Below are 27704 nucleotides of genomic sequence, written 5' to 3'. Positions count from 1 at the left end.
TGCATGACATGCCTAACTGAATTTTATTCTCTTAAGAGATAATAATGGCAGATTTTATTTGCTTTGGTATATGTGCCATTGCAAACTTACATCACTAATTCTATTTTATTTTCTGTAAAATACACTGTCCCTTAAATGTGGTTCTCAACCTTTCATCCTCACCAATACACATAAAATTGACACACTTCCATCATTAGTAATTTTTCATTATGGCAGTAAGTAGTGAAGTGTATGTTAGCCTGGGGTTATCCAGGAAACTCAGTTGGAAGTAATCCAGAAAATCACAAACTAGCTTAAGGGCAGAGGGGAAATTACTGGCTCATGTTGAAAGGTGGGCTGACTTCACATATAGTTGTTTCTGTCTGGCTTCATTCTCTGATAGGTTTTCTGAGAGGTGAAAAGATGTCTATTAATAGCCCAAGTCTACATGACCCTCCTAGTCCGTAGCCTCAGCACAGGTTCCAAAGAGGACTCTTATTGACTGATTATGATCTGCGCATCCATGAGCCGTCAAAGTAGCCAAGGGAATGAAGTATTTTGTTGGTAGGCCTGGATTACATGTCTGTGTCTGGAGTAGGTTAGAAGCAGGGTAAGTTCCATTTGAACCACGTAGTCTAAACTGGATTCTTATACAGTGAAGGAAGGATGGTTCCCCTAAGAAAAGGATGTAGGGCCGACCCTCTTGCATGCCCCCTACCCCAAGTTAATAGTAATATTCTATGGGTGCACAGAGATGAAAAATCCTCTGGTGATTCTTATAGGCCTCTTGAAAGTACCCTCTCTTCCTCTGAACAGAATCACTGCTATAAACCACACTGACAGTAACGTAAGTATGCTTTTTTCTATACTCATAACACAGTAGGAGATAAAAATTTTTTTGTATGTTATGGTAGAAAGAAAAGTGGATAGAGAGCCAGAAGATTTTGAGTGTTGGTCCTGCCACTGGGTAGGCATATGTCTTTGGGCAAATCACTTAACTTATTAGATTTGTTTCTCAGTTATGAAATGAAGGAATTAGACTTAGGTACTTTTCATTTCTAAAATTTTATGATTCCAAGAATAAATACTTGAAGTATATAGCTGACCCTTGAACAACTTGAGAATTAGGAATGCTGACCCTCTGCACAGTTGAAAATCTGCATATAACTTTACAGTCGGTGCTCTGTTTCAGTGGTTCCACCTCCGTGAGTTCAACCAACTGCAGATCATGTAGTACTGTAGCACATACTTAGTGAAAAAAAATCTGCATATAAGTAGACCCACATAATTCAAACACTTACTGTTCAAGGGTCCACTGTATATTAACTATGGCAAATGGTTAATATTTTAAAGCTTATTCAAATAAATAAGAACACCAAGAAGCTCCAAGTAGATGTATGGGCAAAGAAGATAAACAGTGCATGCCAGAAAAAAAGAGGAGTTAAATAACTATTAAAAAAGAAAGTTTAGCCAAACTAGTGTTAAAAAAAAAAAAAAGCCCACTCAACAACATTTTACATATTTTAAATGACCAAAATGAAGTTTCAAAAGCAATATATGGCTTGCTGAACCATGGAGAAACTGGTACTTATAATGCTGATAGTCTGGTTAATTTGTTTAACATTTTCTGGAAAAGAGCCATAAAAATGTTCCTTGGAGGACTTCCCTGGTGGTCCTGTGGTTAGGACTCCGTACTTTCATTGCTGAGGGCACGGGTTCAATCCCTGGTCGGGGAACTAAGATCCCGCAAGCCGTGTGGCACGGCCAAGAGGGAAAAAAAAAGGTATTAAAAAAAATATTCCTTGGAGTATACTTAGGAAATGTTATGAAAGAAGAAAAAGCCTCACCCTACAAATATACTGTCTGCAGTGGTATGTATTGGGTTGGCCAGAAAGTTCGTTCGGGGTTTTCCGATGATGTTACAGAAAAACCTGAACGAACTCTGGCCAACTCACTGTAATAGTGACAAATTGGAAATTAAATGTTCAGTGGTATGAAGGTAGTTTGCTATATGATAAACTCGATGTTTCATTGTTGTTAATTAATATGAAAACAATGTTGAAATAGGAGGAAATGTCTGAAGAATACCATATTTTATTGAATCTCAGATTCTGTCATTTGTAAGATACCTTTATTTTATGAGCCATCAAGAAGGAAACACTCTAGCAATTAACCTTTGATACAATGTCAAATGATATGTGAATTGTTCATACCAGCTTCTTGGTGGTTTGACATGCCTGTCAAGTATTCTAAAGAATTTGGCAGTTTTTCTTCCCTTCATTTGTATTGCTTAGCATGAGACAGACAGTCTTTTCAGATGTTATTTCAATAACAACGTAACACAGTTTTGTCTCTTTGTGGAAATCCTCTTTCTTGGGTCTTATAAAGTGCTTGTTTTTTACCCCTGAAGAAAAAAATGGAATTGCAGGCATTCTTCTATCAATGAGTTTTTGCTTCACCAATAACAAATTTACACCTCACTGTTCTGTTCCATGCCTTTCTACATAAAAATATAACCGTCTGTATTAGCCTTTCTAAAAACACTTTAAATCGCAGTTAAACTCAACGTGAACAACACAAACAATGCACATGATACAGTTGAAGCAGCAACACATCAACAGCATTCATAGGTTCGCACATGAGCAGGCAGTGACAGCTGTGTCACAAACGCTGCCTGGCTGCCAGTGATTGTAAGACATATCGTGATTTCAGAGATGTTAAAATGTGAACATATATTAGTATTAAAAATGATGAAATAGGAAATATTAAGAGTAAAAATATATGCACTCTAGGTTAATATTATTAAAATGTGTGCTAATAGACAGATTATTTGTATTCTGTTTTTCCAGTACGAGTGAGACTATGTAACAAAACATTTCTGATGAAAGTGCAACTTGCTGATAAGAACCTGCTATATAAAAAATAAATAAAATAAAATTCAAAAAAAATTGCAACTTGCTAAAAATGTAAATCAAAGGGATTCTGTTGTTTAACATCATAGATATGTAAATTTGGGAGAAAGGTAAATTTATATAAAGTATATATAGATTATTTTTATTAAAAGTAGATTATTCCATTTCTATTTTAGGAAACTCAAGGAAACACATAATATCTTTGAAGAAAGCTGTAGATATGACTTGCCATGGAGAGCCATCTCTTTATAACTCCTTAAGCATGGCTATGCAGACTCTAAAGTTAGTATTTTACACTTATTGTTTATAATTTATTTCAAAGTTTTTTGAATGAGTTAAGTTGAAATGATAATATGTTAATATGCGTCTCCATAAACCCAGCTGTAATGAAATCATTATTGAAAGAAATATGTAATGTTATTTATAATGTTTAGTATGGTGTTGGTAAGTAATTTTTATTTTACATTTTAGTTGCTGAGGTATATCCTTAAAGGTTTTAGAAAAATATAATTAAAGCTGTAGTAATATTAGTAGTACAAAAGAAATATAAAAAATATTTTATTGAAAATTGATTGTATGTGGAATTTAATGTGGTATAATAACTGAGTTTGTTGTACATTGGTTTTTATTAACTTATTTTGTAATACATCTATAAATTAATAGCACTTTTCTAGCAAGTTTAACTATGTGGAATATAGTTAAAGCCCCAAAGAAAGTATTCAATATATTTAAAGCTTATATATTTTATCCCTGGATAGGCTGTCCTGACTCAGATTTTTATACCTTTATATGATACTTTTTTAGTTTTGAAGTAGATGAGAAGGAGGTAACACACATAGTGAAGGTAGGCACAACAGCAGCATCCACAAGTGAAAGCTGAGCCTAACAATGAAAATATAAGCAGGAAAGCTATAAATAATTGATAAAGTTGCTCCAAAAAGCATAGAAATATCTATTTGTTATAGAGGAGAACAGTTCATCACATCTTAAAATCCCGTAAACCATCATTGCATTAAATGGTACACAAACATTACTGTTTATGAATATTATGACTGAATCAACATGAGATTAAATTGTCTTTAAAAAAGAAGTATATTACTATTTTCAAGCCACACATATGCACCTTAAAGTTGATTCCTGTGGTATTGTCACACTTTCCAATGTACACTTTAGACTTTGTATGAAACAAATCTATTAGAATGTAAGCTTCATGATGTCAGGAACCTTGTTGGTCTTGTTTATCACTTTATCCCCAGAACTTAAAAGAGTATTCAAGAAATGTTTATTGAATGAATAAGTGAATCAAGGAATTTTTTTTAAGTGTGTAGCTAATTTTAGAAAAATTGGCATTAAGGTTTTTAGAGTATACTCACAATTCATTCCTTTGTAATGTTGAAATAAATGGGGTTATTCTGCAGTCTAAGTGTGTAAACCATGGGTACTGTTGTTTCTGAGTTAAGTTTTTTATTAGTGTAATTTGTTATACCTAATTGGAGTGGTTTTTATCTTTCTTTAGACACATGCCCGGACATACAAGTAGAGAAGTCCTAATCATCTTTAGCAGTCTCACAACCTGTGATCCATCTAATATCTATGATCTAATCAAGGTAGAACCAATAATTTCTTCATAATCAAAATCAAAGTTACAACTCTAAAGAGAATTCTATAGTGAATTTATTACTAGTTTTCAGAACATTCTATTTTTCAAACACATTAATTATTCAATTTTTTTTCTTCCCTCAAAACTCACCATTTACTTGGATTTTACGAAGACCCTAAAGGCAGCTAAAATTAGAGTGTCTGTTATTGGATTGTCTGCAGAGGTTCGGGTTTGCACTGTGCTTGCTCGTGAAACTGGTGGTATATATCTAGAATCTTCAGTATTTACTCATAATTACTATGTAAAGTAACAATCTATTAATTAGGATGTTTTTATATGTTTTTTTAAGCTGTTAAACTTAAATCAGTTCATGTGCTGAAGTCCAAAATATGGGTAGTTACATTAAATATATTACCAATTCTATAAGATATCATCTCAGAATGCGAGGAATTTTCAGTAGTTATGTCAGTGTTCAGAGGAAGCATTATAACTCTTGAAAAGCTAGAAATTTTATTATATTAATACTTAGTGAAGAACTTGTAACTTGGCTTTAATTAAATTGTAATTACAGTTATTCCTAGAGAAGTCAATTTAGAGATGTTATTTAAATAAAGTTTTTGAAAAATGATAATTTAACTTAAGAACTTACTTTGAAAATGAACATTTTCAGATGGTAAAACTTTTACAGAATTATATAGAAATTACAGTTCATTCTTATGTCTGGAAAGCTGTTGTTTCTTCTCTTTTACTTCTCGTCTTGTTAGGCACATACCATGTTATTTTAGATGAAAGCCATTACAAAGAATTGCTGACACATCATGTTAGTCCTCCTCCTGCTAGCTCAAGCTCTGAATGCTCACTTATTCGTATGGGTAAGTATTTATTTTGTGTTATTTAATTAATTAATTTTTATTTTTAATTTTCTTTTTGGCCGCACCACTTGCAGGATCTTAAATAGTTCCCCAACCTGGGGTTGAACCCGGGCCACTGCAGTGAAAGTGCCAAGTCCTAACCACTGGACCGCCAGGGAATTCCCTGTTTTGTGTTATTTTAAAATAGACATTTAAAAAAATATATTTTGACTCAAGCTAGACTTTCTATCTCATTTGTACAAGTTATTTTAACATTTAAGAATTTCTTGTATTTAACTTAAATGTTTTATAATTAGAGAAAATTATGCTGTTGAAGCAATTTTGGGAAATACAGAGAAGTAAAAAGAAAATTAAACTCACTTGTAGTCCTGTCACTCAAGGAACACTACTGTTTTTTTTTTTAATTGTTAAGGTTAGAAAGGTATAAAGACACTGTGTTTATAGAGAAATTCTTGTATTAAGAAATCAAAAAAGCTATAAAATCTGCTGTACTGTTTTATCAAAGCTGTGTTATACAATTATTATTTTATAGTAAACATTTATTTGTAAATTGAAATTGAAAAAGCCCAACTATTTTGTAATTTGTAATTGAAAAAGCCCAGCTTTTTCCATACAAAAAGAGACTCCTGGGGCTTCCTTGGTGGTGCAGTGGTTGAGAGTCCGCCTGCCGATTCACGGGACACGGGTTCGTGCCCCGGTCCGGGAAGATCTCACATGCCGCGGAGCGGCTGGGCCCGTGAGCCATGGCTGCTGGGCCTGCGCGTCCCGAGCCTGTGCTCCGCAGCGGGAGAGGCCACAGCAGTGAGAGGCCCGCGTACCAGAAAAAAAAAAAAAAAAAAAAAAGAGACTCCTTGTTTAATATGCATTTTTAAACTGTCAGTGAGATGGAATGCTTTTCTGCCTTGTTTTTGGCTATTTATAGTACTGTTCAACCTCTCTTTCCTGTTTCCTCATCTCACATGATATTAGTATCTGTTTCATTGTGTGTTGCAAGGATTGAGTTAATACAGACCAAGTATTTAGAGTAATGCTTGATATAAACACTCAGTACATTTTAGATATTATGTTGGCTAATCTTTTCGATTTACTGATACATTTCCTTAGCCTATCTTAAAGTTATTTTTAAATTTATAATAATTCTCCAAATTGATTTATTAGAACCATTTAGGAATATCAACCCATTTTCAGTCACCTGATGCAAATGTTTTTTCAGTTGGTCATTTTCCTTTACTTTTATTTGTTTTGAAATGTAGATAGGTTTAAAATTTTTATATAGAATGAAATTTCTTTTTTATGGTTTCTGCTTTTCTTAGACTTGTTTTCAGAATTTAAAAATATATATGGAAAATAGACTGCATGGATTTGGACATTCCAAAATTTTAAACTAGAAGTATGTTCTTATATAAAATGAAAGTAGACTATATTATAGACTCCTCTGTTATATCAGAAAGTATTTAAAAATTACACACATTTTCTTTTTAAAAAGCAGTGTGTGTTAAGCGTTGTTAAATTAGAAAATATGGATATGAACTTTAGAATCTGAGGCCATATGTATGGACAGATCTTTCCCCCATTTCCTCTACTATTAATTCTTTTTTAAACTGGGAATTACTGTCAGCTTGACCGTGCTATAATAAACATATCTAAAAGGCAGGAAAGAGAACTTTTGCACAACTTAGTGGGCTTTCTGGTAGGAACATTTTTAGGTTTCTATTACTAGAATTTTTCTGTTTCCTTGAGGAAAAAAAAGTAATACATTTTCTTCTGTGAAGGATTTCCTCAGCATACCATTGCTTCTCTGTCTGATCAGGATGCAAAACCCTCTTTCAGTATGGCGTAAGTAAAAACCTTGAAATTGTCCGTGATAATGTTTTTACATTGTTAAGTCCTTCCTGTAAGTTATAAATTTAAAAGATGGACTTGAAATGTAATGGCTTTTGTAGAAGATTACTTTCTATGTAGCTGTAAAAAGGAGTGAAAACTATATATACTCCTGTAATATTACTAAGTAAAACAGTAAGGTAGAGAAAAGTGTATAGTGTGCTACTGATCATCTAAGAAGAGGGTGGAGGTTTGAGTAGATACACATACTTGTTTATATTAATAATAAAAATAGTAATGAAACCAAAAAGTAAAAGCTAAAAAAATGTTTACTAATGCAATGTGTGGAGAAAGGCAAAGAGATAGATCCTAGACTTTTCTGCATATAACTTGTTTTAACTTTGGAGCTTTACATTTTACATAATTATAAAATAAAAGTAAATTTAAGAAAGTAATTCTTAAAACTCATAAATAAGACTACTGTCTTTAGCTATAAAAGTGTAATAGGGACTAGATTTACACTTCTGTCTCCTTGCAGAAAACCAAACAAAATATACAAAACTGTGTTTTTCGTACATTGGACAACAGGCAGTGCAGATAATGATCCCTGCAAGACGAGAAACAAATGAGGTGGGCCCTATGATTGCAGCTTACTGCCTAGAGAGGATTTCCAGGCTGCTGTGCAGGGAGGGAAGACCCACACAGAACCAGGAGGTTTTGCTCCGTTCAGAAACAAAGTTCAGAGTTTGGGGGGCGGGGGGTGGAAGCAGCTACCATTTTGCAGGGCAGAGTACTCGAGAGTAAAGAGCTGCACAGAGAGCTCTGGAGAGCTTCCTCTGAAGCTCCCCGTGAGTCATTAAATGAGTGTTGATCTGTACATTCCTGCCGGGAATCTCCTGGAGGCCAGGGAAAGAACTGGAGAGGAGCAGCAGAACAATCCCTAGAGCTCACATGGGGCAGGGAGTAGTTCATGTTACCACCAGTCAGTGTGGAAAGGCCTCTTAACACCGCAGGCATTGAATAGAGTCCACAGTAATGAAACCAAGTTAACTCTAGACTAGCAGCTGTTCTGGACAGCCTAACAAACTTAAAAGCAAGTCTTGGCATCATACTATTTCACAGTTACTTAAGTATATTCCAGAAAAAGCCACAGTGTATTTAAGGCAATGCAAAAAAAAATCCAGCACCCAAAACAGAGCAAAATTCACAATATCTGGCAACCAATCAAAAATTGCCAGTCATGCAAAGAAGTAGGAAAGTATGACCCATAACAAGGAGAAAAATCGTAGAATGGAAACATATCCAGAAATAACACAGTTGATAGAAGTAATAGGTTTGGTGTTAAAATAATTATTGTAAATATACTTCATATGCTCAGGAAAGTTGAGGAGTACATGAGTATGATAGGAGATATGGAAGATAGAAAAAGGACCCCAATCAAATTTCTAGAGATGAAGAATACAGTGTTTTAGATGAAAAATAAGATGGATTAGGATTAACAGCAGATTAGTCACTGAAGAAGAGAAGGTGAGTGAATTCAAAGACATTAATGGAAACTATTCAAAACAAAATGCAGAGAGGAAAAAAAAGACAAAAATGAACAGAGTGTAAGTGAGCAGTGAAACAACTTGAAGGTTTTAAAATCAGAGTGGCTTTTGCTCTAACTGCTCACATCTTTATATATCACTTTTTAAAAAGTAATGTTTCCCCCCACAGGCATCTGGATAGCAACACTGAGCCAGGACTTACATTAGGAGGCTATTTCTGCCCACAGTGTCGGGCAAAATACTGTGAGCTTCCTGTTGAATGTAAAATCTGTGGTAAGAAACCAACTGTTCATGATCCAGTAAATTAATCTTGAATAATTTCTTACCTATATTGCTATTAAAATAAATATAAATATTAAGCTCTGCCTATGTTTCTGGATTTAATCTGTGAAAAAAGACATAGATTACTTTTTTTCATTGTGTGCTTAGTACTCCATTTTTAAAAATAAACATGGCATTCTAAAAGAGTTTCCTAATTCTCTTTCTGAAAAAAATTATGTTCTTTAAAGGCAGTGCAGTAGATCTAGTAGATGTTTTTGCAGCTCTTCATAAAATAAATATATATAAGGAGAATGAGAAGTTAAAGTAACAGAATTGTAGAATTTTATTTAATTTATAAGTAAGGAAATATGCCAAGAGAGGTCACATACTTAGTGACAGAACTAAGACTTCATCTTGAGTCTCCTTTTATGGCCACAGGTAAACTAGAGAAATGAATGCCTGCAATCCTAAAAAAAAAGAACTTGAAAATATTTAGTCTAAGTTATATCATTTGACATGTCAGCCATCATCTTTATGAGGTTTGGGTTATTAAATATGTCTTTCTGCTTTATGTGTTAGGTCTTACTTTGGTGTCTGCTCCCCACTTGGCACGGTCTTACCATCACTTATTTCCTTTGGATGCTTTTCAAGATATTCCCCTGGAAGAACATAATGGAGAAAGGTATATGAGTTTTGAGTAATTTGTATCTGTTACAAGTGGTAATGTTTGAATATATTGTTACTACATTAAAAAGAGTCATATTCACTTGGTCACGATTACTGCTAATATAGAAAATGAGATGTAGAATGCCTTGTTTATGACTGAAATGATTCTTTAAACAGATCTGGATCTCCGGAGATCTGTTAATTTCCCTAAACCCATCTATGTGTAGTAAGAGTGGTGGTATGTTGGTAAATCAGCTCTCCAAAAAGAAAAAAAAAAAGCCCCGATTTGTAGCATTTGCTGATTTCCATGGTGTAAAACTGGAAGATTTATCCAGAAGGCCTAATATCAAAATAATATAAAAAATAAAGAAAAGATCAAATGAAGAGTATGAAAGAAATATTCAAGGATATTTTCTGCTGTCGAAGGAAAAAAATTTCTAGATAGAAAGGGACTGTCAAGTGCCTGACATATTGAAGGCAGACCTGCACTAAAGTGTATCATTGTGAAATTTCAGAATACACAGCAAAATACTAACCCTAAACATTTCTGGAGAGGGAGAATTGGGTCACATGACCTGGAATTAAAATTGTTTGGCTTCTTGTGAGCAACACTGGATGCTGACAGGGAGCAATTTCCTTCAAAATTTGGAATGAGAATTATTACCAACCTGAATTATATACCTAGCCAAGGTATTTAAATGTAGGTAGAATAGAAACTTCCCTGGCAGTCCAGTGGTTAAGACTCCGTGCTTCCAATGCAGGGGGTGTGGGTTTGATCTCTGGTCAGGGAACTAAGTTCCTACATGACGCGCAGTGCAGCCAAAAAAAAATATGCAGGTACAATAAAGATATTTTCAGACTTGTAAGGTCTCAAGAGACTTTCTTGGGAAGCTGTGGAAGAGATGATTCAAAAGAATTGAGAAAGAGAATGAATGAAAGAGAATAGGAATATTTACCTAATTCAAAAGTGGCTAAAGAAAGCTGTAGGATGACGTCCTAGAATGACACTTGTATGTCAGATATGGAGAACAGTCAGTCTAGTTTGGAGAAGGTCAGAATGCTCCAGGAGAGATGTCACCAGAGGATGGAAACTATAGAATTCCTGATGTAGCTGAACATAACAAGAGGATATTCAGACTTCTCAGGGATCGGTTGGGGCTGAGTTAGTGGTAATTAGAAAAGTTAAGCTTATGAATAACAATACAGTTATTAACTCCAGGAGAAAGTGTTTTACAGAGAGGAAAATTTGTATGGCATGGCTCAGATGAATATGTCTATGTAGTCATAATAAACTAAACATTTAATATTGTTCTATCCAAAATGACTTAACAAATGTCATTCTCAATTCTTTCTATGTAGTTATGTGTACCCATTGCTATTGGTTCAAGATAGTTGAAAGAGAATTAAAATCTCATCTTCTGTAGTGGCAGGATCATAGCCAATGGCCTATGAAAAAAAACCAAGAGGTAGCACTATGAGCATTTGCTCTGGAAATGAAGTGGGAGTGGGTAGGGACAGAACTGCTCTCTTTTGTAATAAATTTTGAGAACTTTTAATTCTTTAAACCATTCCTTGAAAATTAAGCCCTTAGGCATCCATTTTTATGATAAATTAACTTCTATCCATCTAGACTTGTACCAGCTGTCTGCTGTCTTTGGGAAAGTTGAAAAATAATCATGCAAATCATTTTCTGTAGGTCTTAATTCCCTTGCAGAATACAAGCTGAGAAATCATACTCATATTTAACCTTGATGAAAATAAAATAAAATTTGTTTAAGGAAGATTTTAAGCTGTCAGATGACCTTGGGATTTACTGTGGAATTTTCTTAAATTACTGGGATTCTTAATTCTTTCTCCTAAAAATCATATGTAAAGATAATTACAGTTGACCCTTGAACAACACGGATTTGAACTGCAAGGGTCCACATACTTGTAGATTTTTTCCATAAATACATACTACAGTACATGATCCACAGTTGGTTGAATCCTCGGATGTGGAACTGCTGATATGGAGGGTCAGAGAGCCAGAGGGCCAACTGTAAAATTATACTCAGATTTTTGACCTCGGGGATTGGTACCCCTAGCCTGCGTGTTGTTCAAGGGTCAACTGTACTTATTAATAAGAGAATTCTTGTTGAAATTTTCCTGAGCTATTTTAATGAGTGAGTCCTTAACAAAATGATTCTTAAACTTTCTTTTTCAGATTTTGTTATGCCTGTCAGGGGGAATTGAAAGACCAACATGTAAGTTCATGTGCTTTGTAAATATTAAGTATTGTATAATAAATATTGAGGAAATAGTATTATAAGTTTTCAATAGATTGTTAAAGACCAGGCTTATATCAGGTTATTCCTTAGAAGTATAACAGTAGGTAGAGATAAAATGGGAGCTATTACAAACAGTTGTTTTGTAATTCTGCATTCTAATTTTGCTATAAAGATATTTTAGTACTTTTTTTCAGTTTGTAAGCTAAACTGAAATACTGAAATATTAGTTTGGAAATACTAAAAGTTTTTTTCTCCATGTTGTACTTTAGGCACTCATAACTTATTTTGAAGTTACCATTTAAGGTGACCGCAGACCAAAGGTTATTCCCCCATTGTGCCACTGAGAAAATATTTTTTAAAATTTCGATGGGGCCAATTGGAACATATAAACTTATATAAAGTTGCAAATAAGATAGATCACTGTCTAGTTTTAATTTTTTGTTAATTTAGTTACATGTCCATATTTAAAACTATACTTTATAAACTATATAAAATATTAGTTGAAAGGATGGCTTGTTTTATTCTACTCTCACATTTCATAAAACAGTTGTATCGGAGTTTCCTGGTGGTCTAGTGATTAGGATTCGGTGCTTTCACTGCCGTGGCCCAGGTTCAATCCCTGGTTGGGGAACTGAGATCCCACAAGCCTTGAGGCATGCCAAAAAAACCCCCCCAAAAACCCAAATATATATATAAAAATCCAATTAAAAAAACAATTTTATTAAGTTTTACATGCCTCTTTGACATCAGTAGCTGCATCCTCACTAGAACCACTATTTGACTCATTTGAAAGTTTTTAAGAAGACACCATCTTTTTTTTAATAAATTTATCTTATTTTTATTTATTTTTGGCTGCATTGGGTCTTTGCTGCTGTGCGTGGGCTTTCTCTAGTTGTGATGAGTGGGGGCTGTTCTTTGTTGCAGTGCGAGGGCTTCTCATTACGGTGTCTTCTCTTGTTGCAGAGCACGGGCTCTAGGCGTGCGGGCTTCAGTCGTTGTGGTGCACGGGCTCAGTAGTTGTGGTTCGCGGGCTCTAGAGCGCAGGCTCAGTGGTTGTGGCACACGGGCTTAGTTGCTCTGCGGCATGTGGGATCTTCCCAGACCAGGGCTTGAACCAGTGTCCCCTGCACTGGCAGGCAGATTCTTAACCACTGCGCCACCAGGGAAGTCCCCAGGGGACTTTAAGGACTCAAAAACGAAGTTATTCCCTCATTTCTTTTTTTTTTCTTTTATAAATTTATTTATCTCATTTATTTATTTTTGGCTGCATTGGGTCTTTGTTGCTGTGCGCAGGCTTTCTCTAGTTGCAACGAGCAGGGGCTACTCTTCGTTGCGGTGCACGGGCTTCTCATTGCGGTGTCTTCTCTTGTTGCAGAGCACGGGTTCTAGGCGCATGGGCTTCAGTAGTTGTGTCTCGTGGGCTCCAGAGTGCAGGCTCAGTAACTGTGGCACACGGGCTTAGTTGCTCGCAGCATGTGGGATCTTCCATGGACCAGGGATCGAACCCATGCCCCCTGCATTGGCAGGCGGATTCTTAACCACTGAGCCACCAGAGAAGCCCCTTCCCTCATTTCTAAGGAGTACTTTTTGGGAAGAAATTAATTGCCTTCTATTTGAGAATATATAGTACATTGGAACTAATAAAGTTGGTAGGTGAGTAGGGAAAAAGTGATAGAGATATAAAAGAGCGAAGCAACTTGAATGTCTTCTAACTATGCTGTACCTAACTTTTGGAAACTACTTTTTAAATTTAGTTTTCTTCTTTTCACTGCAGGTCTATGTTTGCACTGTGTGCCAAAATGTTTTTTGTGTGGACTGTGATATTTTTGTTCATGACTCTCTCCATTGTTGTCCTGGCTGTATTCATAAGATTCCAGCTCCTTCAGCTATTTGATTCCAGCATATAATACACATTGAATGTGTTAAAAAGACATTTGCGACTGTAAATAAAATGATTCTTTAGAAGAAACTCCAGTGAAGAACAGTTCGAAAGGAAAGTCTAAGAAACCTATTACTGTAAAGCTTCCTCTGTAATGATTGGTAAAGTATTTACTTAATGGTGTATATCTAATACCACCATTTTGGTGGTTTGTTATCTGAGACTGGCTTACCTTTTATAGTTCAGGTTAATGAACTATCCTTGTTAGCCTCACTCGGGTTCATACCCAGGGACTGTTTAACTTAATCCCCCTCAACTTTCCTACCCTGGGTCATCAGAAAAATGTAGGTGAGAATGTATGATGAGGTCCATGTTTCAGGTTCAATGAAGATATACTGTTATAGGCAGGACTCTCTCTAGGATATACCCTTCTGAGAGTGAATCAGGTTTCCGTAGCACAGGTATGTTTATTTTAAATCTATGAACTTTAGTCACTCTAGATTGAGTTTAACTATGATATTCATGATTTTATAAATAACAATTCTTAGTGAAGAATGTTATCAGTAAAGAAAATGTAATCCCACCCTGGAGAGTCTATTCAATAAATCTTGGAGGAAGCCCAGGAATATGCATTATTTTCAGTTTTTTTATATATATATATATATACATATTCTTTTTCAGATTATTTTCCCTTATAGGTTATTAGAAAGAATTATGTATTTTTAGCAACACATGTGTGCACACACACACTAAGACATAATTTGACCAAAGTACAGATCTTTCTCCCAAGAGTCATACTCTTTGCGCCTAGACCCAAATGGTTCTTTACAAGTAAACAGACTTCGGCTCTAGGTAACCAAATTAACTGCTGTCTTCTTTCCTTTTGCTCTGTCCACAAGAGGTATCAGTGGCTTGAAGGAGATGCCTTTAACATAATCAGAATATTTTATCTCCCCCTACTTGAAGTAAAAGAAAGGCCATGAGTAGGCACCTCTTGAAGAGTTACTTAGAAATATATTAGACACACACTCACAGTACTGTATATAAAAGGGACATTGAGTGCCTTTTTGGGGGCTGCTTTATCTCTTTCTACAATTTTGGGGTTTATTTGTATACTTGATAAGGTTAAGGTGAATATTTTAGTTAGACATAAGGAGGAATTTCTAGTCTCAAAATTATAGAGAGGGCTTCTCTGGTGGCACAGTAGTTAAGAATCTGCCTGCCAATGCAGGGGACACAGGTTTGAGCCCTGGTCCGGGAAGATCCCACATGCCGCGGAGCAACTAAGCCTGTGAACCACAGCTACTGAGCCTGCGCTCTAGAACCCACGAGCCACAACTGCTGAGTCCGTGTGCCGCAACTACTGAAGCCCATATGCCTAGGGCCTGTGCTCCGCAACAAGAGAAGCCACCACAATGAGAAGCCGGCACACTGCAACAAAGAGTAGCCCCCCACCACCACCACAACTAGAGAAAGCCCGCGTGCAGCAACGAAGACCCAATGAAGCCAAAAATAAATTAATTAATTAAAAAAAATTATAGAGAAAATCCTGGTTTGTTTTAGATTATAGAAATAAAAATGGTGATCTAATAATACTGTAAGTTCTGGCCTTAGTTTCCCTCATGGAACTCCACAGTATACTACAATAGTGAAGGAAACTTTTTAACATTAGGAACCTTTCTGAATAGTATGTCTTTCTGAGTTCTGTTTGATTAGAAAACTCCTTAAAGCTTAAAATTCATTATGAAAATTAGATTCATTTTAAATACTGTTGAATCTATACATTTCACTTCATATTCTTTCTTATTTTCCTGAAAGTCGTTTTGTTTTAACTGAAGCATTTAGTCCATTTATATTTAATGTGCCTACTGATACATTTTGGTTTAAATCTACCATCTTACTTTGTGCTATTTGTTTCAACTACTCCATCTTCATTTTTCTCTTCTTTCTTGCCTTTTTTTGTTTTTTTTTTTAAATTTATTTTATTTATTTTGGGCTGCGTTGGGTCTTGGTTGCTGCGTGTGGGCTTTCTCTAGTTGCGGTAAGTGGGGGCTAGTCTTTATTGCGGTGCGCAGGCTTCTCATTGCGGTTGCTTCTCGTTGTGGAGCATGGGCTCTAGGCGCATAGACTTCAGTAGTTGTGGCACACGGGCTCTAGAGTGCAGGCTTAGTAGTTGTGGCACACGGGCTTAGTTGCTCTGTGGCATGTGGAATCTTCCTGGACCAGGGATCAAACCTGTGTCCCCTGCATTGGCAGGAGGATTCTTAACCACTGTGCCACCAGGGAAGTCCCTCTTGCCCTTTTTTGGATTGCTTGTTTCCCACCATTCTTTGTTTTCCTAAACTAGTTTGGAAACTGTATACTCTATTTTTATTCTTTTAGAGGTTATTCTAGAAATTACAGTACACGTAATTCCTTAACTTGGGTCCTCTAGAAAGTAGAACCTCAGGCAAAGGTGAAAGTATTGTTGCTTTATTTGGGAGATGCAGATCTAGGGAAGTATGGTTAAGGAAAAAAAGGGAAAGTGAGACAAGGAGAAACAATATGTTATCACAGTGGCCAGGCTTGATAACAAACTGTGAAGAGTCATAGGAGTCTCCCAGCAAGTGTGTTCACTTAGAGTTTGGGACTTCTCCAGAAGGTTTATAAGGAGAAGCTGCCCCTCTGCACAGTCTGTCGAAGGGAGGAGGGGAGGGTAATGCAATTTCCTAACTTCTTCCATTTCCCACTAGCCAAGGCTTGCCACACAGGGCTGTGTCATCTGGTCCTTTGGTAACTGCTAAGGGAGCCAGCTGTCAGGCTTAGTGGTGTGGCGTTGCAGCCAACTCTGGAAGGTCAGATAGGCTTGGTGTAGTTCAGTTTGGACTCCAGCCCGCTCAGGAAGCTGGGCAAAGGCAGCAGCAGTGCAGAGGAGGAGGCAGGCAGCATCTTGGAAAGAAGGGCGTGGCCAAGAGAATCTGAGGAAGCGCTGCTTCCAGTACTCCTTCATAACATCAAAACCTAAAGTTAACTTGTACCTTTACCCTCCCCACGGATAACACATTTAACCTCACTTTCCTCCTTCCTCACTTATTTATTATTATTGTTGTACATTTAATTCTTTTGGTGTTTCACTAGACATTTATATTTGTTTTAATCAGTTAGTATTTATTAAGATTTAATCACATATTTACCACTTTCATGGCTCTTGATTTATTCTTACATCTCAGATCTGTTGAGGATCATTTTTCTTCAACCTGAAGTACATTCTTCAGAATATACTAGTGTTCAGAATATATAGTATGCTACCTGTTATGTAAGGAAGAAGGAAAAATATATATTTGTCTTAGCAAAAAGAAACAGTGGAAAACAATAGAGAAAGTCTGTGAAACCAGAAGTTGGTTCAACCAATTGACAAATATTTTGCTAAGTTGACCAAGAGAAAAAAAAAGAAGACTCAAATTACTAAGATCGAGTGAAAGAGGAGACATCACTATGGACCTTACAAAAATAAAGATTGTAGGGGAATACTACAAACAGCTGGGGAAAAGAGTGAATTTTAATGGGTATAGAGTTTCTTCTTCGAGTGATGAAAATGTTCTAAGATTGATTGTGGTGATGGCTGTTCAACTCTGTGAACATACTAAAAACCACTGAATTATGAACTTTGAATAAGTTACGTTACATGTACGTGAAGTATATCTCAAGAAAGCTGTCTTTTAAAAAAATGAGGGAATTCTCTAGCGGTCCAGTGGTTAAAACTCTGCGCTTCCATTGCAGGGGGTACGGGTTCGATCCCTGGTCGGGGAACTAAGATCCCACAAGCCGCACCACGTGGCTGAAAAAAAAAATTTTTTTTTTAAATAAAAAGAAACACTGGAAGAATACATACGGAACTAATAAAAATGGTTGCCTGGGGTGGTGGTGTAGCACAGCGGAGAGTAAGAATTATTTTTAAATATTTTTATATAGTTAACAATTTTAAGCCCTGTAAATGAATTAAGTATTCAAAAATAATAAAACTTATGGAATCCTGGGAAGTTGTGGTGAGGGAGATGAAAGTAAGGTAACTAAATGTTAGCTGTTAGTTGAGGGCCTGAAAGCAATCATGTTCATCAAATAAGGTAATAGGTATGGAACTGGAGGTTGGAGGGGAACTGTAATAAAATTTCTTTTTCATTTATTTGGGTCATAGTGCAAACAATACATTTCCACCTATATGTGGCAATATGTGCACTGTTTCTGTTTGTTGTGACCTTGTTTGCCCTTGAGAATAATTGCAAGGTGAAGATTGCAGTAGTATTTGGAGGCTGAAGAAGAGAGATAAGTAGATTAAAAGCATGTAAGTCCTGTATTTAAGAAGCACCGGTAACCCACTGTATATCTGAGTACATGCCATAATCAAACACTAACGTATGGTGAAACAGTGCGGGAACAACAGGGCTTCTGCTGCTCGGAATGGCAGTAGGGAAGAACTGTAAACAGTTTGTAAGATTTCTCAATACTTTGTGAAATTCCTCATGTTTGTGGTCCTGTGTTCAGCTGTCTGTATCTCTGTAGTGATCGGCAAATTTATAACATGAAATAATTTCTTGATTGGTGAGAAAGAAAGGGTACAACCAGCCCTTGGGAAGTGGGGTGGTGGAATCCCATGATCTTTAGTAGGTGATAGAGTTTAGGTGAAAGGGCAAGAAGTTTGAGTCCCTGAGGCCTATAGTAAGGAAGAAAAGGGCACAGGAGATTGTCATGTTTCTGGGAAGTAGCCTCAGGAGTGTCCTAATACCCCTTTTGGGTCCAGTTCTGCGGAGCACAGGCTCCGGACGCGCAGGCTCAGTGGCCATGGCTCACAGGCCCAGCCGCTCCGCGGCATGTGGGATCTTCCCGGACCAGGGCATGAACCCATGTCCCCTGCATCGGCAGGCGGACTCTCAACCACTGCGCTACCAGGGAAGCCCTCTTTCCACATTTTGTAATTCTCTTCTTGGGAGACTGATGGGGTTCTTATGGGATTTAAATTCTTGATTTCATGTGACTAAATTGTTATTTGAGTCACACCTCAGGCCAGAGCCCTGGAAGTAATGCACAGTTTGTTCATTTATTCATTAATTCACTCAACAAGCCTTGTACACCTGCTGTCTGTCTGATGAGACCCTAGCCGTCAGGATATAGACACCAAGAAGAAGACACAAACCCTAACCTGTGGCTCTGTGACCCTCCCAGTCTAAGAGGCAGACCTTTAAAGACGTCAGCGTGGGGACTTCCCTGGCAGTCCAGTGGTTAAGACTCTGCACTTCCACTGCAGGGGCCATGCGTTCGATTCCTGGTTGGGGCACTAAGATCCCACATGCCGCGTGGCATGGCTAAAAAATAAAAATAAAAAATTAGTTAATTAAAAACAAGTGTGAAAGTGCTAATGCTAAACCAAGTGCCTGGGAATGCAGAAGAGGGGCTGTAAAATGGGCTCAGAAGCAAATTCAGGTGCCTGAGGGGACCAGGCACATAATGCAAATATTTGAAAAGGGGCCAGGTAAATGCAAAGTGGTAGCATCTGGAAAGCACTGGTTCCATGTAAAGGAGGCAGCCTCTAGATGCTGGGCTTGGGTAGAAGAGAGATGTCGATTTCACCGTACACCTTTCTTTGTACCTTTTGAATTTTATACATGTGCATTTGTGTACATGTGCACATGTGCATTTGTTACCTAGTCCAAAAGAAAAACGTTTTTTCAAAGGAGGTAACTATTACTCAGCCACAGCCTATTTTTTCTTTCAGGGAATGTAGTTTCCCTCGGGCAGTATATTTTGATATTTAAACAGAAACTGAAAAACTGGATTTTTAAGTGAATTCTCCTAAGTTTTAAATGTTGACGTCTAATTTTTTAAAACCACACGGGCTAAATAAAACTTGCTTGCAGGCCGCCAGTTAACGCACTTTGGCCTGGCCAGTCTCTTCTCTGTCCCTTATTAGGGCAGAATCTTTTAACTTTTAGGTGTCAGGCTTTTCTGGGATATACCCGTTTTAGGGGATAATTCAGTTTGGATTTTAGGTATTTAGAATCGATTCTTTAGAGGAAGAGGGAACTTTTAAGGATCTCTGGAATCGGTGATTCTAAGGGTGGTGTCTGGATCAGTAGCAGCAGCAGCAGCATCGGGAACCTCTTAGAAATGCATATTCTTGGGCCCCATCACAGGCCTATTGAATCAGAGACTCTGGGAGTAGGCTTAGCAATCTGTGTTTTAACAAGTCCTCCAGGTGACTGTAATAAATGCTGAAGTAGGAGAAGCACTGCCTCTAATCATATTACAGAGGTACATAGATAACTTAAAAAACAGGTTCCTGGTCATAGAATTCTTCTGAACTTAAAAAAAAAATTAACTCAGGTAGCTTTACAGAAACCAAATCCCAAACCTGGAATTGATTTTTCATTTCTTTAGATTCTCCTTAAGAAGTTATTTGTATTAGAATTTTTTTTTTTATTTTTATTTTTTCAGTACGCGGGCCTCTCACTGTTGTGGCCTCTCCCGTTGTGGAGCACAGGCTCCGGATGCGCAGGCTCAGCGGCCATGGCTCACGGGCCCAGCCGCTCCGCGGCATGTGGGATCCTCCCAGACCGGGGCACGAACCCGTGTCCCCTGCATCGGCAGGCAGACTCGCAACCACTGCGCCACCAGGGAAGCCCCTCAAACTATTCAGATAATACAAATATCTACTTAGAAAATTCAAGAGGATTTACAATCATATATTAAAAGTAGACCAGGGACTTCCCTGGTGGTGCAGTGATTGAGAATCCCTTGCCAATGTAGGGGACACAGGTTCGAGCCCTGCCAGGAGGATCCCACGTGCCGCACAGCAACTGAGCCCACGCACCACAACCACTGAGCCCGCGTGCCTAGAGCCTGTGCTCTGCAACAACAGAAGCCACCGCAATGAGAAGCACATGCACCACAACGCAGAGTAGGAGCTGCTCGTCACAACTAGAGAAAGCCCGTATGCAGCAACGAAGACACAATGCAGCCAAAAATAAAGAAATAAAATACATTTATATTTTAAAAAGTAGATCAGAAAGAGTCCTATACATCATCAATAAACATTTAGAAAATAGAATAGTAAAAAAAAAAAATTTCACAACGGCAACAAAATCTACAGGGTGCTACAGTAACTGTAATGTGCATTGGACACAGATGTACATAACATTATAGATGAAAAGTAAGGTTGATTGGGCAGAATTTTACAGGCAGAACAATCAGCAGTGCAGAGAGGTTCCCTTGACCTCTAAACTTCCTGTAAAAAGAATTGCTGGTCTAGGAGCAGCTGGATGTACCGGGGAAAGTGTTTCAAAAAAACACTGTCCTTGTTTTATGTGTTAATACAAAAGTTAGGAAGGGTCAGCTATTTAACAATGGTTGCTTCTTGGCTGGGTAAAAGGCCCTGTTGGACCAGAGCTTGGCTAGAGGAGTTCACATGCCGATGAGGCTGGTAACAGCTTGAAGACTTGGTAACTCAGCAATTGGCTAAACTACCAAAATGGAGAGAGCATGAGCTTTCTGGGACACCTGGGTTTGCCTTTCCTTAATATCTAGCCTTTATAGCAGCCAAACACAGTGGTTAAAAGTGCAGACTCTGTTGCCAGACTGTCTGGTTAATCTGAACCCCTTTGTGCCTGGGTTTTCTCATCTGTAAATTGTAGGTAATAAAAATAGCTACTTCATTTGGACTGTTAAAGGGATTAAATGGACATATCTAAGGTTTTTAGAACTGTGCCTGGCAAGTAGTAGGCTCTAAGCAAATTTTAGTTATTATTGGTAATAATTACACAATATTATTGAAATGATTTTTAAAACTATAAACCCAGAAAAATTAAGAAAGCAGGAGGGGACCATCAGCATACAGAATATTTTAACAAATTTTTGGAAGGTGGAAACTCAAATGGAATGGTAGTAACCAGTGAAACAGACCAAAGGAGCCCACAGCCTGAATACACATGTAACCCCTGGGAGACTCTGTACCTTGTACAGAACCCTGGAGCAGCTGGGGGCCCAGAATGCCAGGTTGAAGGCGGACAGGAATGATGGGAAGGGCTGAAAATCAAGAGACTAAATTAAAGTCTCTGCATGAGACAGTTGACTCCATCCACCCCACCATCAGACTATTTAATATGCAGGTGTTATTAACACTGAGGCAAAAAATTAGTGGACTCTTCTCTTCTAAAAAAATGGAATAAACTGTTTCAGCTGACTTAGAGGAGCTAGGGTGGGCCCTGGGCATCCCAAAATGAAGAATACTTCAAGAACTGGCCATTCTGTGCTCAAGGAACACACCAAGTGAGCTTTCAGCTACTAGCTCTGACTTTACAGCTAACTTGAAATCATTTTCTGAGGTGTTTCTCTGACATTGAGGGCTTCTCCAGGGTAAATCTTGGCTCCCCAATCTGTTCTCCATAAAGTAAAGGGCTTAGGTTCAGGTCACACTCATGTGGCTTTTCATCAGAATTTTTGGCCATAATTTTGATCAGTCAGCCTTGAAATCGCCTAATTTTCAAACATGAATTGAAAACCAAGGATCAGTATACATTTGAGGAAAGCTGGTAATGTGAAAAATGAACAAAAAGGTAAATGGTAATTAGCCTTGGAGGAAACAGATCATTCAGGAGGCAGGTGAACTTTATTTGTATTAGTACTGATAAAGATAATTTGTATATCGGGACCCACAAAATGGGGGCTGCCTCAGTGGCCCAACCCAAGTCACAAATCTAAACCCAAGTCAGCCTGCACTTAGAGGAAACACCTGTCAAGGAAACCTAATATAAACCAATCACAATCCCCCAACTCAGCTTTACCTAGTTTGCCTGACCTGCTAGATGTATAATGAATCCCTGACCTCTTAGCCAATCATGCCTCTTCTCTATAAAACCCACTCTTTCCCCCCATCCCTCTGGAGCAGCGCTGTGAGACACTGTGCTCCCCCCAGTCTATGGATTGCTTTCCCTTGACTGAAGGACAACAAACTCATTATTAAGTTGTTTTAATTTTGTCATTTGACAGCATAGGAGAGGTTCATAAAAGATTGCATTGGCTAAAAAAATCAGATTGTGTGAAAATAAGAAACAGACAACAAGAAAGAGCTGTGGGAAATTGAAAATATAATTGCTGAACTTAATAATTACTGTTGGTGGGACTTCCCTGGTGGTCCGGTAGTTAAGACTCCGCGCTCCCAATGCAGGGTGTCCAGGTTCCATCCATGGTCAGGAAACTAGATCCTGCATGCCGCAACTAAGATCCCACGTGCCCCAACTGAAAGATCCCGCGTGCCGCAACTAAGACCCGGTGCAGCCAAATAAATAAATATTAAAAAAAGAATTTTTATTGTAAAGTTGGAAGATAATGAAGAGGAAACCTCCCAGAAAGTAAAGCCAAAGCACGAAAGAATATGTGAGCAAAAAAAAAAAGATACGAACTTCAGTGATAAATTCCCATCTGAATAATGGGAATACCAGAAAGAGGGAAAAGAGGATAGTAGGCAGTAGGGAATTACCAAAGAAATTATAGAAGATAATTTCCCAGGGCTGATGGGAGGCCCACACGTTCAGCTTGAAACAAGTCCACTGGGTCCAATGAATGTAGAAAGACCCACACTGAGGCACAATAACTTTGAAATTTTATAACCCACAGATAAAAGAGAAAACCCTAAAAGATACCAGAAAGATGGAAACTGCCGTCAAAGAAGTAAGACTTATACTAGCACCAGAAACGTTAACCAATCTTAAATTATTTAGAATAAAACACTTCCGCTGTGGGACTTGGTAGGTTTTGTGAGACCTTTTGGTTCCTGACTAAGCCCTGCTGACTCACCACGCTAGACCATTTACTGGTGATTTCTCAGAAAACTGCAACTTGTTTTGAGTTTCAGTTCCTCAAATATGTTCTCACTGCTTCCCACTAAAAGACAAAGAGAGCCTTCGTATTTACACTATGCATTCTCCTTCCATTTGACCGGGGCTCTGGATAAACCTCTAGGTAAGTAAATTACCATCTCTGGCAAAAGTGCTTTTCTTCCACACCTAAACTTATGACCCTCTTATTTCTCTTACTCTTGTTTCTCTCTTTGGAGGCAAGAGGACAGGCACTGGAGTCATACAGGTGTGGATTTAAATCCTTTGCACGACACAGCAGCATCACTGGCACTCATAGCACTTGTAATTAATGAGCATGAAACCTGGAGAGGGCCTTGGAGATCTTCTCTCCTCCTGGAAATGGCCTGGATACCAGCAAAACTGACCACTGAACTTTGCTGTAGAAGTGCAGGATTGATTCCAGCTGGTTTGTTGCCACCCTGTGCTTATTTACCTCCAGGGAGGCCTGGAGCCATGGTGTTGTCTGTTGGCCAAACCTAAATGAAACATACTAACTAGCGATGAATGTAGCCCTGTGCTAGGATCTGAGAGACCAGGGGGCAGCCCGTACCAGCTTGTTTGAGACTGGTCAGGCAGCCTACTTCGGGCCACGTGACTGGAGTGGCATAAAAGACCCCTCCTCAGGTGACAGTGTGGTTTCCCTGAGACCAAGGTACCTTGCACATATCTAGGTGGTTCATTACCTAAAATGAAGCATGTCCTGAACAACAGAGAAAGGGTCCTAGAAACTGGGGCTGGAGTCTGAGACCTCTCTGATGTTTGCCTGTATTTTTGTACCTTATCCTCTACCTTTATTAAATTCTGAAGTAAGTATACTGTGTAGGGGCTTGTGAGTTTTTTCAGTTATCTGACCCTGTGTACTTGCTGAAGTTGGCAGTGTGAATGGAATAATGGGAACAATTTTTTTTTAATTTATTTATTATTTATTTACTTATTTTGGCTGTACCGGGTCTTAGTTGCAGCATGCGGGATCCTTTTTTTTTTTTTTTTTTAGTTGTGGCATGCGGACTTAGTTGGAGCATGCATGAGGGATCTAGTTCCCCGAACAGGGATGGAACCTGGGCCCCCTGCATTGGGAGTGTGGAGTCTCACCCACTGGACTACCAGGGAAGTCCTGGGAACAGTTTTTGACTTAATTTAAATGCTGGCTCCGGCTTTGTTTAGGAGAAAAAAAGATGAAAAGTGGGAGAAAGATGTAGAACCACTGATGCCAGGTTGGCTGCTGAGGCCATCCTGGTTTGAATTTGCCCTAGTACTATAATTATTCATGGGAAGAAAAGCACAGCAATGGAATATTTTTTTTTGCTATTTTTAAAAAATTTATTGAAGTATAGTTGATTCACAATGTTTCAGGTGTACAGCACAGTGATTCACTTATATATATATATCTTTTTTTAAGATCCTTTCCCATTATAGGTTATTACAAGATATTGAATATAGTTTCCTGTGCTATATAGTAGATCCTTGTTGTTTATCTATTTTATATGTAGTAATGGGTATCTGTTAATCCCAAATTCCCAATTTATCCCTCCCCCGCCCCCAGCAATGGAATTTAAAGGTGATAGACCCAGAGCCAGAAGAACCAGCTAAATAGGTTAAAACAGAAATAAGGACAGAGGGAAAGTCAGCCAAGAATAGTGAGGCAAATAAGGAAGGCCTCAGCAGCCAGCCTGGCATCCCTGGTTCTAAATCTCTTTCCCACTTTTCATGGTTTGGGCTGTTTTGGCAAAAATGAAAGTACTAAGAAAGAGCCCTAGGCTGCCAAGTCCACCAAGCTTTGGCCGGTTCCTTCTGTAAAGGGAAGGAACATGATACCAGAGGGAGAATTGGGCAGATATTTCTTTTGTTTGGAATGTGACCCTCATCTGATATCCACTAAAGGGACTCTATGGGAGAGGGCATGAAGAGACAACTGAAATGAAGGAGCTCTTCAGTCAAAAAGCCAAGTAACCTTGTGCACCGATATAGCTTCCTGAGGAACCACTGTTGAAATGTACTGAACATATTAGTGACAAAGGAGATCTTTTCCTTGCATTAGGTACTGCCAAATGAAGGGCATGCTTGGGCTTAATCAAGATCTTCAATTAGCTGCAACTGTTGCAGAAATGTGGGTAGATGGGCAAATTCTAAATCAGCTGAGCTGGATTAAGGCGGGGCACATAGAGCAAAGCTGGTAGAGTGGAAATATTCAACTCCACCTGTAGGTATTAAATGGAATACCTTGTTGATTCTTGAAATGTTGAGAATGCAAGCACACATCTTTGAAGTTGTTATATGATGATATGGGTATCCCCTATTTTATGCCTTTAACTTAAGTGACAATTGAGGCTCTGATAAGGGGGCCTCCAACTGTTTGGGCTCCATAGGTGACCTTACTGTTGAGGGCAGGATAAAGGTCTGCTGTCACAGACCTACTTGCATATTTGCTCTGAATTGGGCTAAATGATGAGCAGAAGATCAGTGTTATTCAGAAGAAAAAACAGAAAGAATAAAGGGTTGAAACAAACCTCAGGACTAGTAAACCAGGTGGCGATGTTCACGAACATTTTCTTCCCCTTTTCAGAAAATGGCCGCCCAGGAGAAAGCCCCTGACGAGAGGATTTCCCAGTTTGATTATGCTTTGCTCCCGGAGCTGTCTGGTCTTCTAGGCATAGATATGCTTCAATATGTAAAGGAAATAGAAAAAGAGGAGCAGAAAGAACGAGAAAAAATGCAAAAAGGCTTTAATTCTCAAATGCGTAGTGAAGCAAAAAGGTTAAAGACTTTTGTGACCTATGACGACTACAGTGCATGGACACCCCAGGAGATGGCAGCGGCTGGGTTTTATTTCACTGACATAAAATCTGGGGTTCAGTGCTTCTGCTGTAGCTTAATCCTCTTTGGTACCAGCCTCCAGAGACCCCCCATGGAAGACCATAAGAAGTTCCATCCAGATTGTGAGTTCCTTTTGGGCAAAGATGTTGGTAACATTGCCAAATATGATATAAGAGTAAAGAATCCAGAGAACAAGTTGAGGAGGGACGACAAAGCAAGATACCAAGAAGAGAAGGCCAGACTCAAGTCCTACCAGAAATGGCCATTTTATGCCCAAGGGACAGCCCCAAGGGAGCTCTCAGCTGCTGGCTTTGTCTTTACAGGTAGTTTGAAGTCATTTTCTGAAATATTTTGCTGGAATTAAGTTTAGGTTCCATGTTTCAGTTGCAATATTGTAAATCTTTCCTCACTTGGTCAATGTGTTATATTAGGTATAAGGTCTCTTTTATTAAAATTCAACTTCAGTAATTTCACTTTAGCTTTATTTTATGTGTAGTACATGTCAATTTACCAAAAATATATAAAAAATAAGATAGTGACTTTTACTAAAACTTTGGACCTTAGACAATACTTGACTGGATTTCTAAGGCCCTGAAAATAAGCTGTGAGGTCAGCCTGACCCCAGTCTCCTTCTCACCCATCCTCCTTTTGCTGCTCTGAAATGATCTTTCTTTGATTCTTTTAATTGCAGCAGTATTGTAGGGTTTTTGTTTTTGTTTTAACCTTAAAGCTAACTCTAACATATAGGGCAAGTTGCATTTCAGAAAATGATACTTTGTTTGAATTATCCTAGCCACGCCATAAATGTTATGACAGAGCTGAGTGAGAATTGTGATAACAAAAACAGCTATCATTTACTGAGTACCTACTTGATGCTAGGCATGGATTAAGCACTAATACTAATCTGACAAACTTGCCCTTTCCCCCCATTTCACAGTTGACTTCATTGAGGCTCAAAGAGTTTAAGAAATGTGCCTAAGGATAACCATCATGGACCTACTGTATAGCACAGGGAACTCTGCTCAATGTTATGTGGCAGGCTGGATGGGAGGGGAGTTTGGGGGACAAAGGATACATGCATATGTATGGCTGAGTAGCTTTACTGTGCACCTGAAACTATCAAACATTGTTAATCGGCTGTACTCCAATATAAAATAAAAAGTTAAAAGAAAAAGAGACAAAGTATTTCAATTCATCTC

The 27704-nt window shown here is 38.1% G+C and overlaps 1 protein-coding gene across 14 annotated transcripts in view; it reads left to right on the top strand.

Moving 5' to 3' along the window:
- Positions 1–27704, top strand: part of LOC101290040 (general transcription factor IIH subunit 2) — a 66266-nt gene that overhangs the window by 6384 nt on the left and 32178 nt on the right. For 6 of the 14 annotated variants that reach the window (XM_033429961.2, XM_033429965.2, XM_033429962.2 and 3 more), the window contains 9 exons: positions 3068–3173; positions 4408–4498; positions 4664–4751; positions 5256–5363; positions 7136–7199; positions 8901–9004; positions 9572–9674; positions 11862–11901; positions 26255–26828. In XM_033429961.2, the coding sequence (XP_033285852.1) occupies positions 3068–3173; positions 4408–4498; positions 4664–4751; positions 5256–5363; positions 7136–7199; positions 8901–9004; positions 9572–9674; positions 11862–11901; positions 26255–26828 (1278 nt within the window). The other 8 variants (XM_004270786.4, XM_049707686.1, XM_049707685.1 and 5 more) reach the window with 8 other exon arrangements.

This window comes from Orcinus orca, chromosome 3 (genome assembly GCF_937001465.1).
Source record: "Orcinus orca chromosome 3, mOrcOrc1.1, whole genome shotgun sequence".
NCBI classification, from domain to species: domain Eukaryota; kingdom Metazoa; phylum Chordata; class Mammalia; order Artiodactyla; family Delphinidae; genus Orcinus; species Orcinus orca.
Note: the sequence above shows the minus strand (reverse complement) of the source record. Positions and strands in the feature narration are given on the sequence as shown.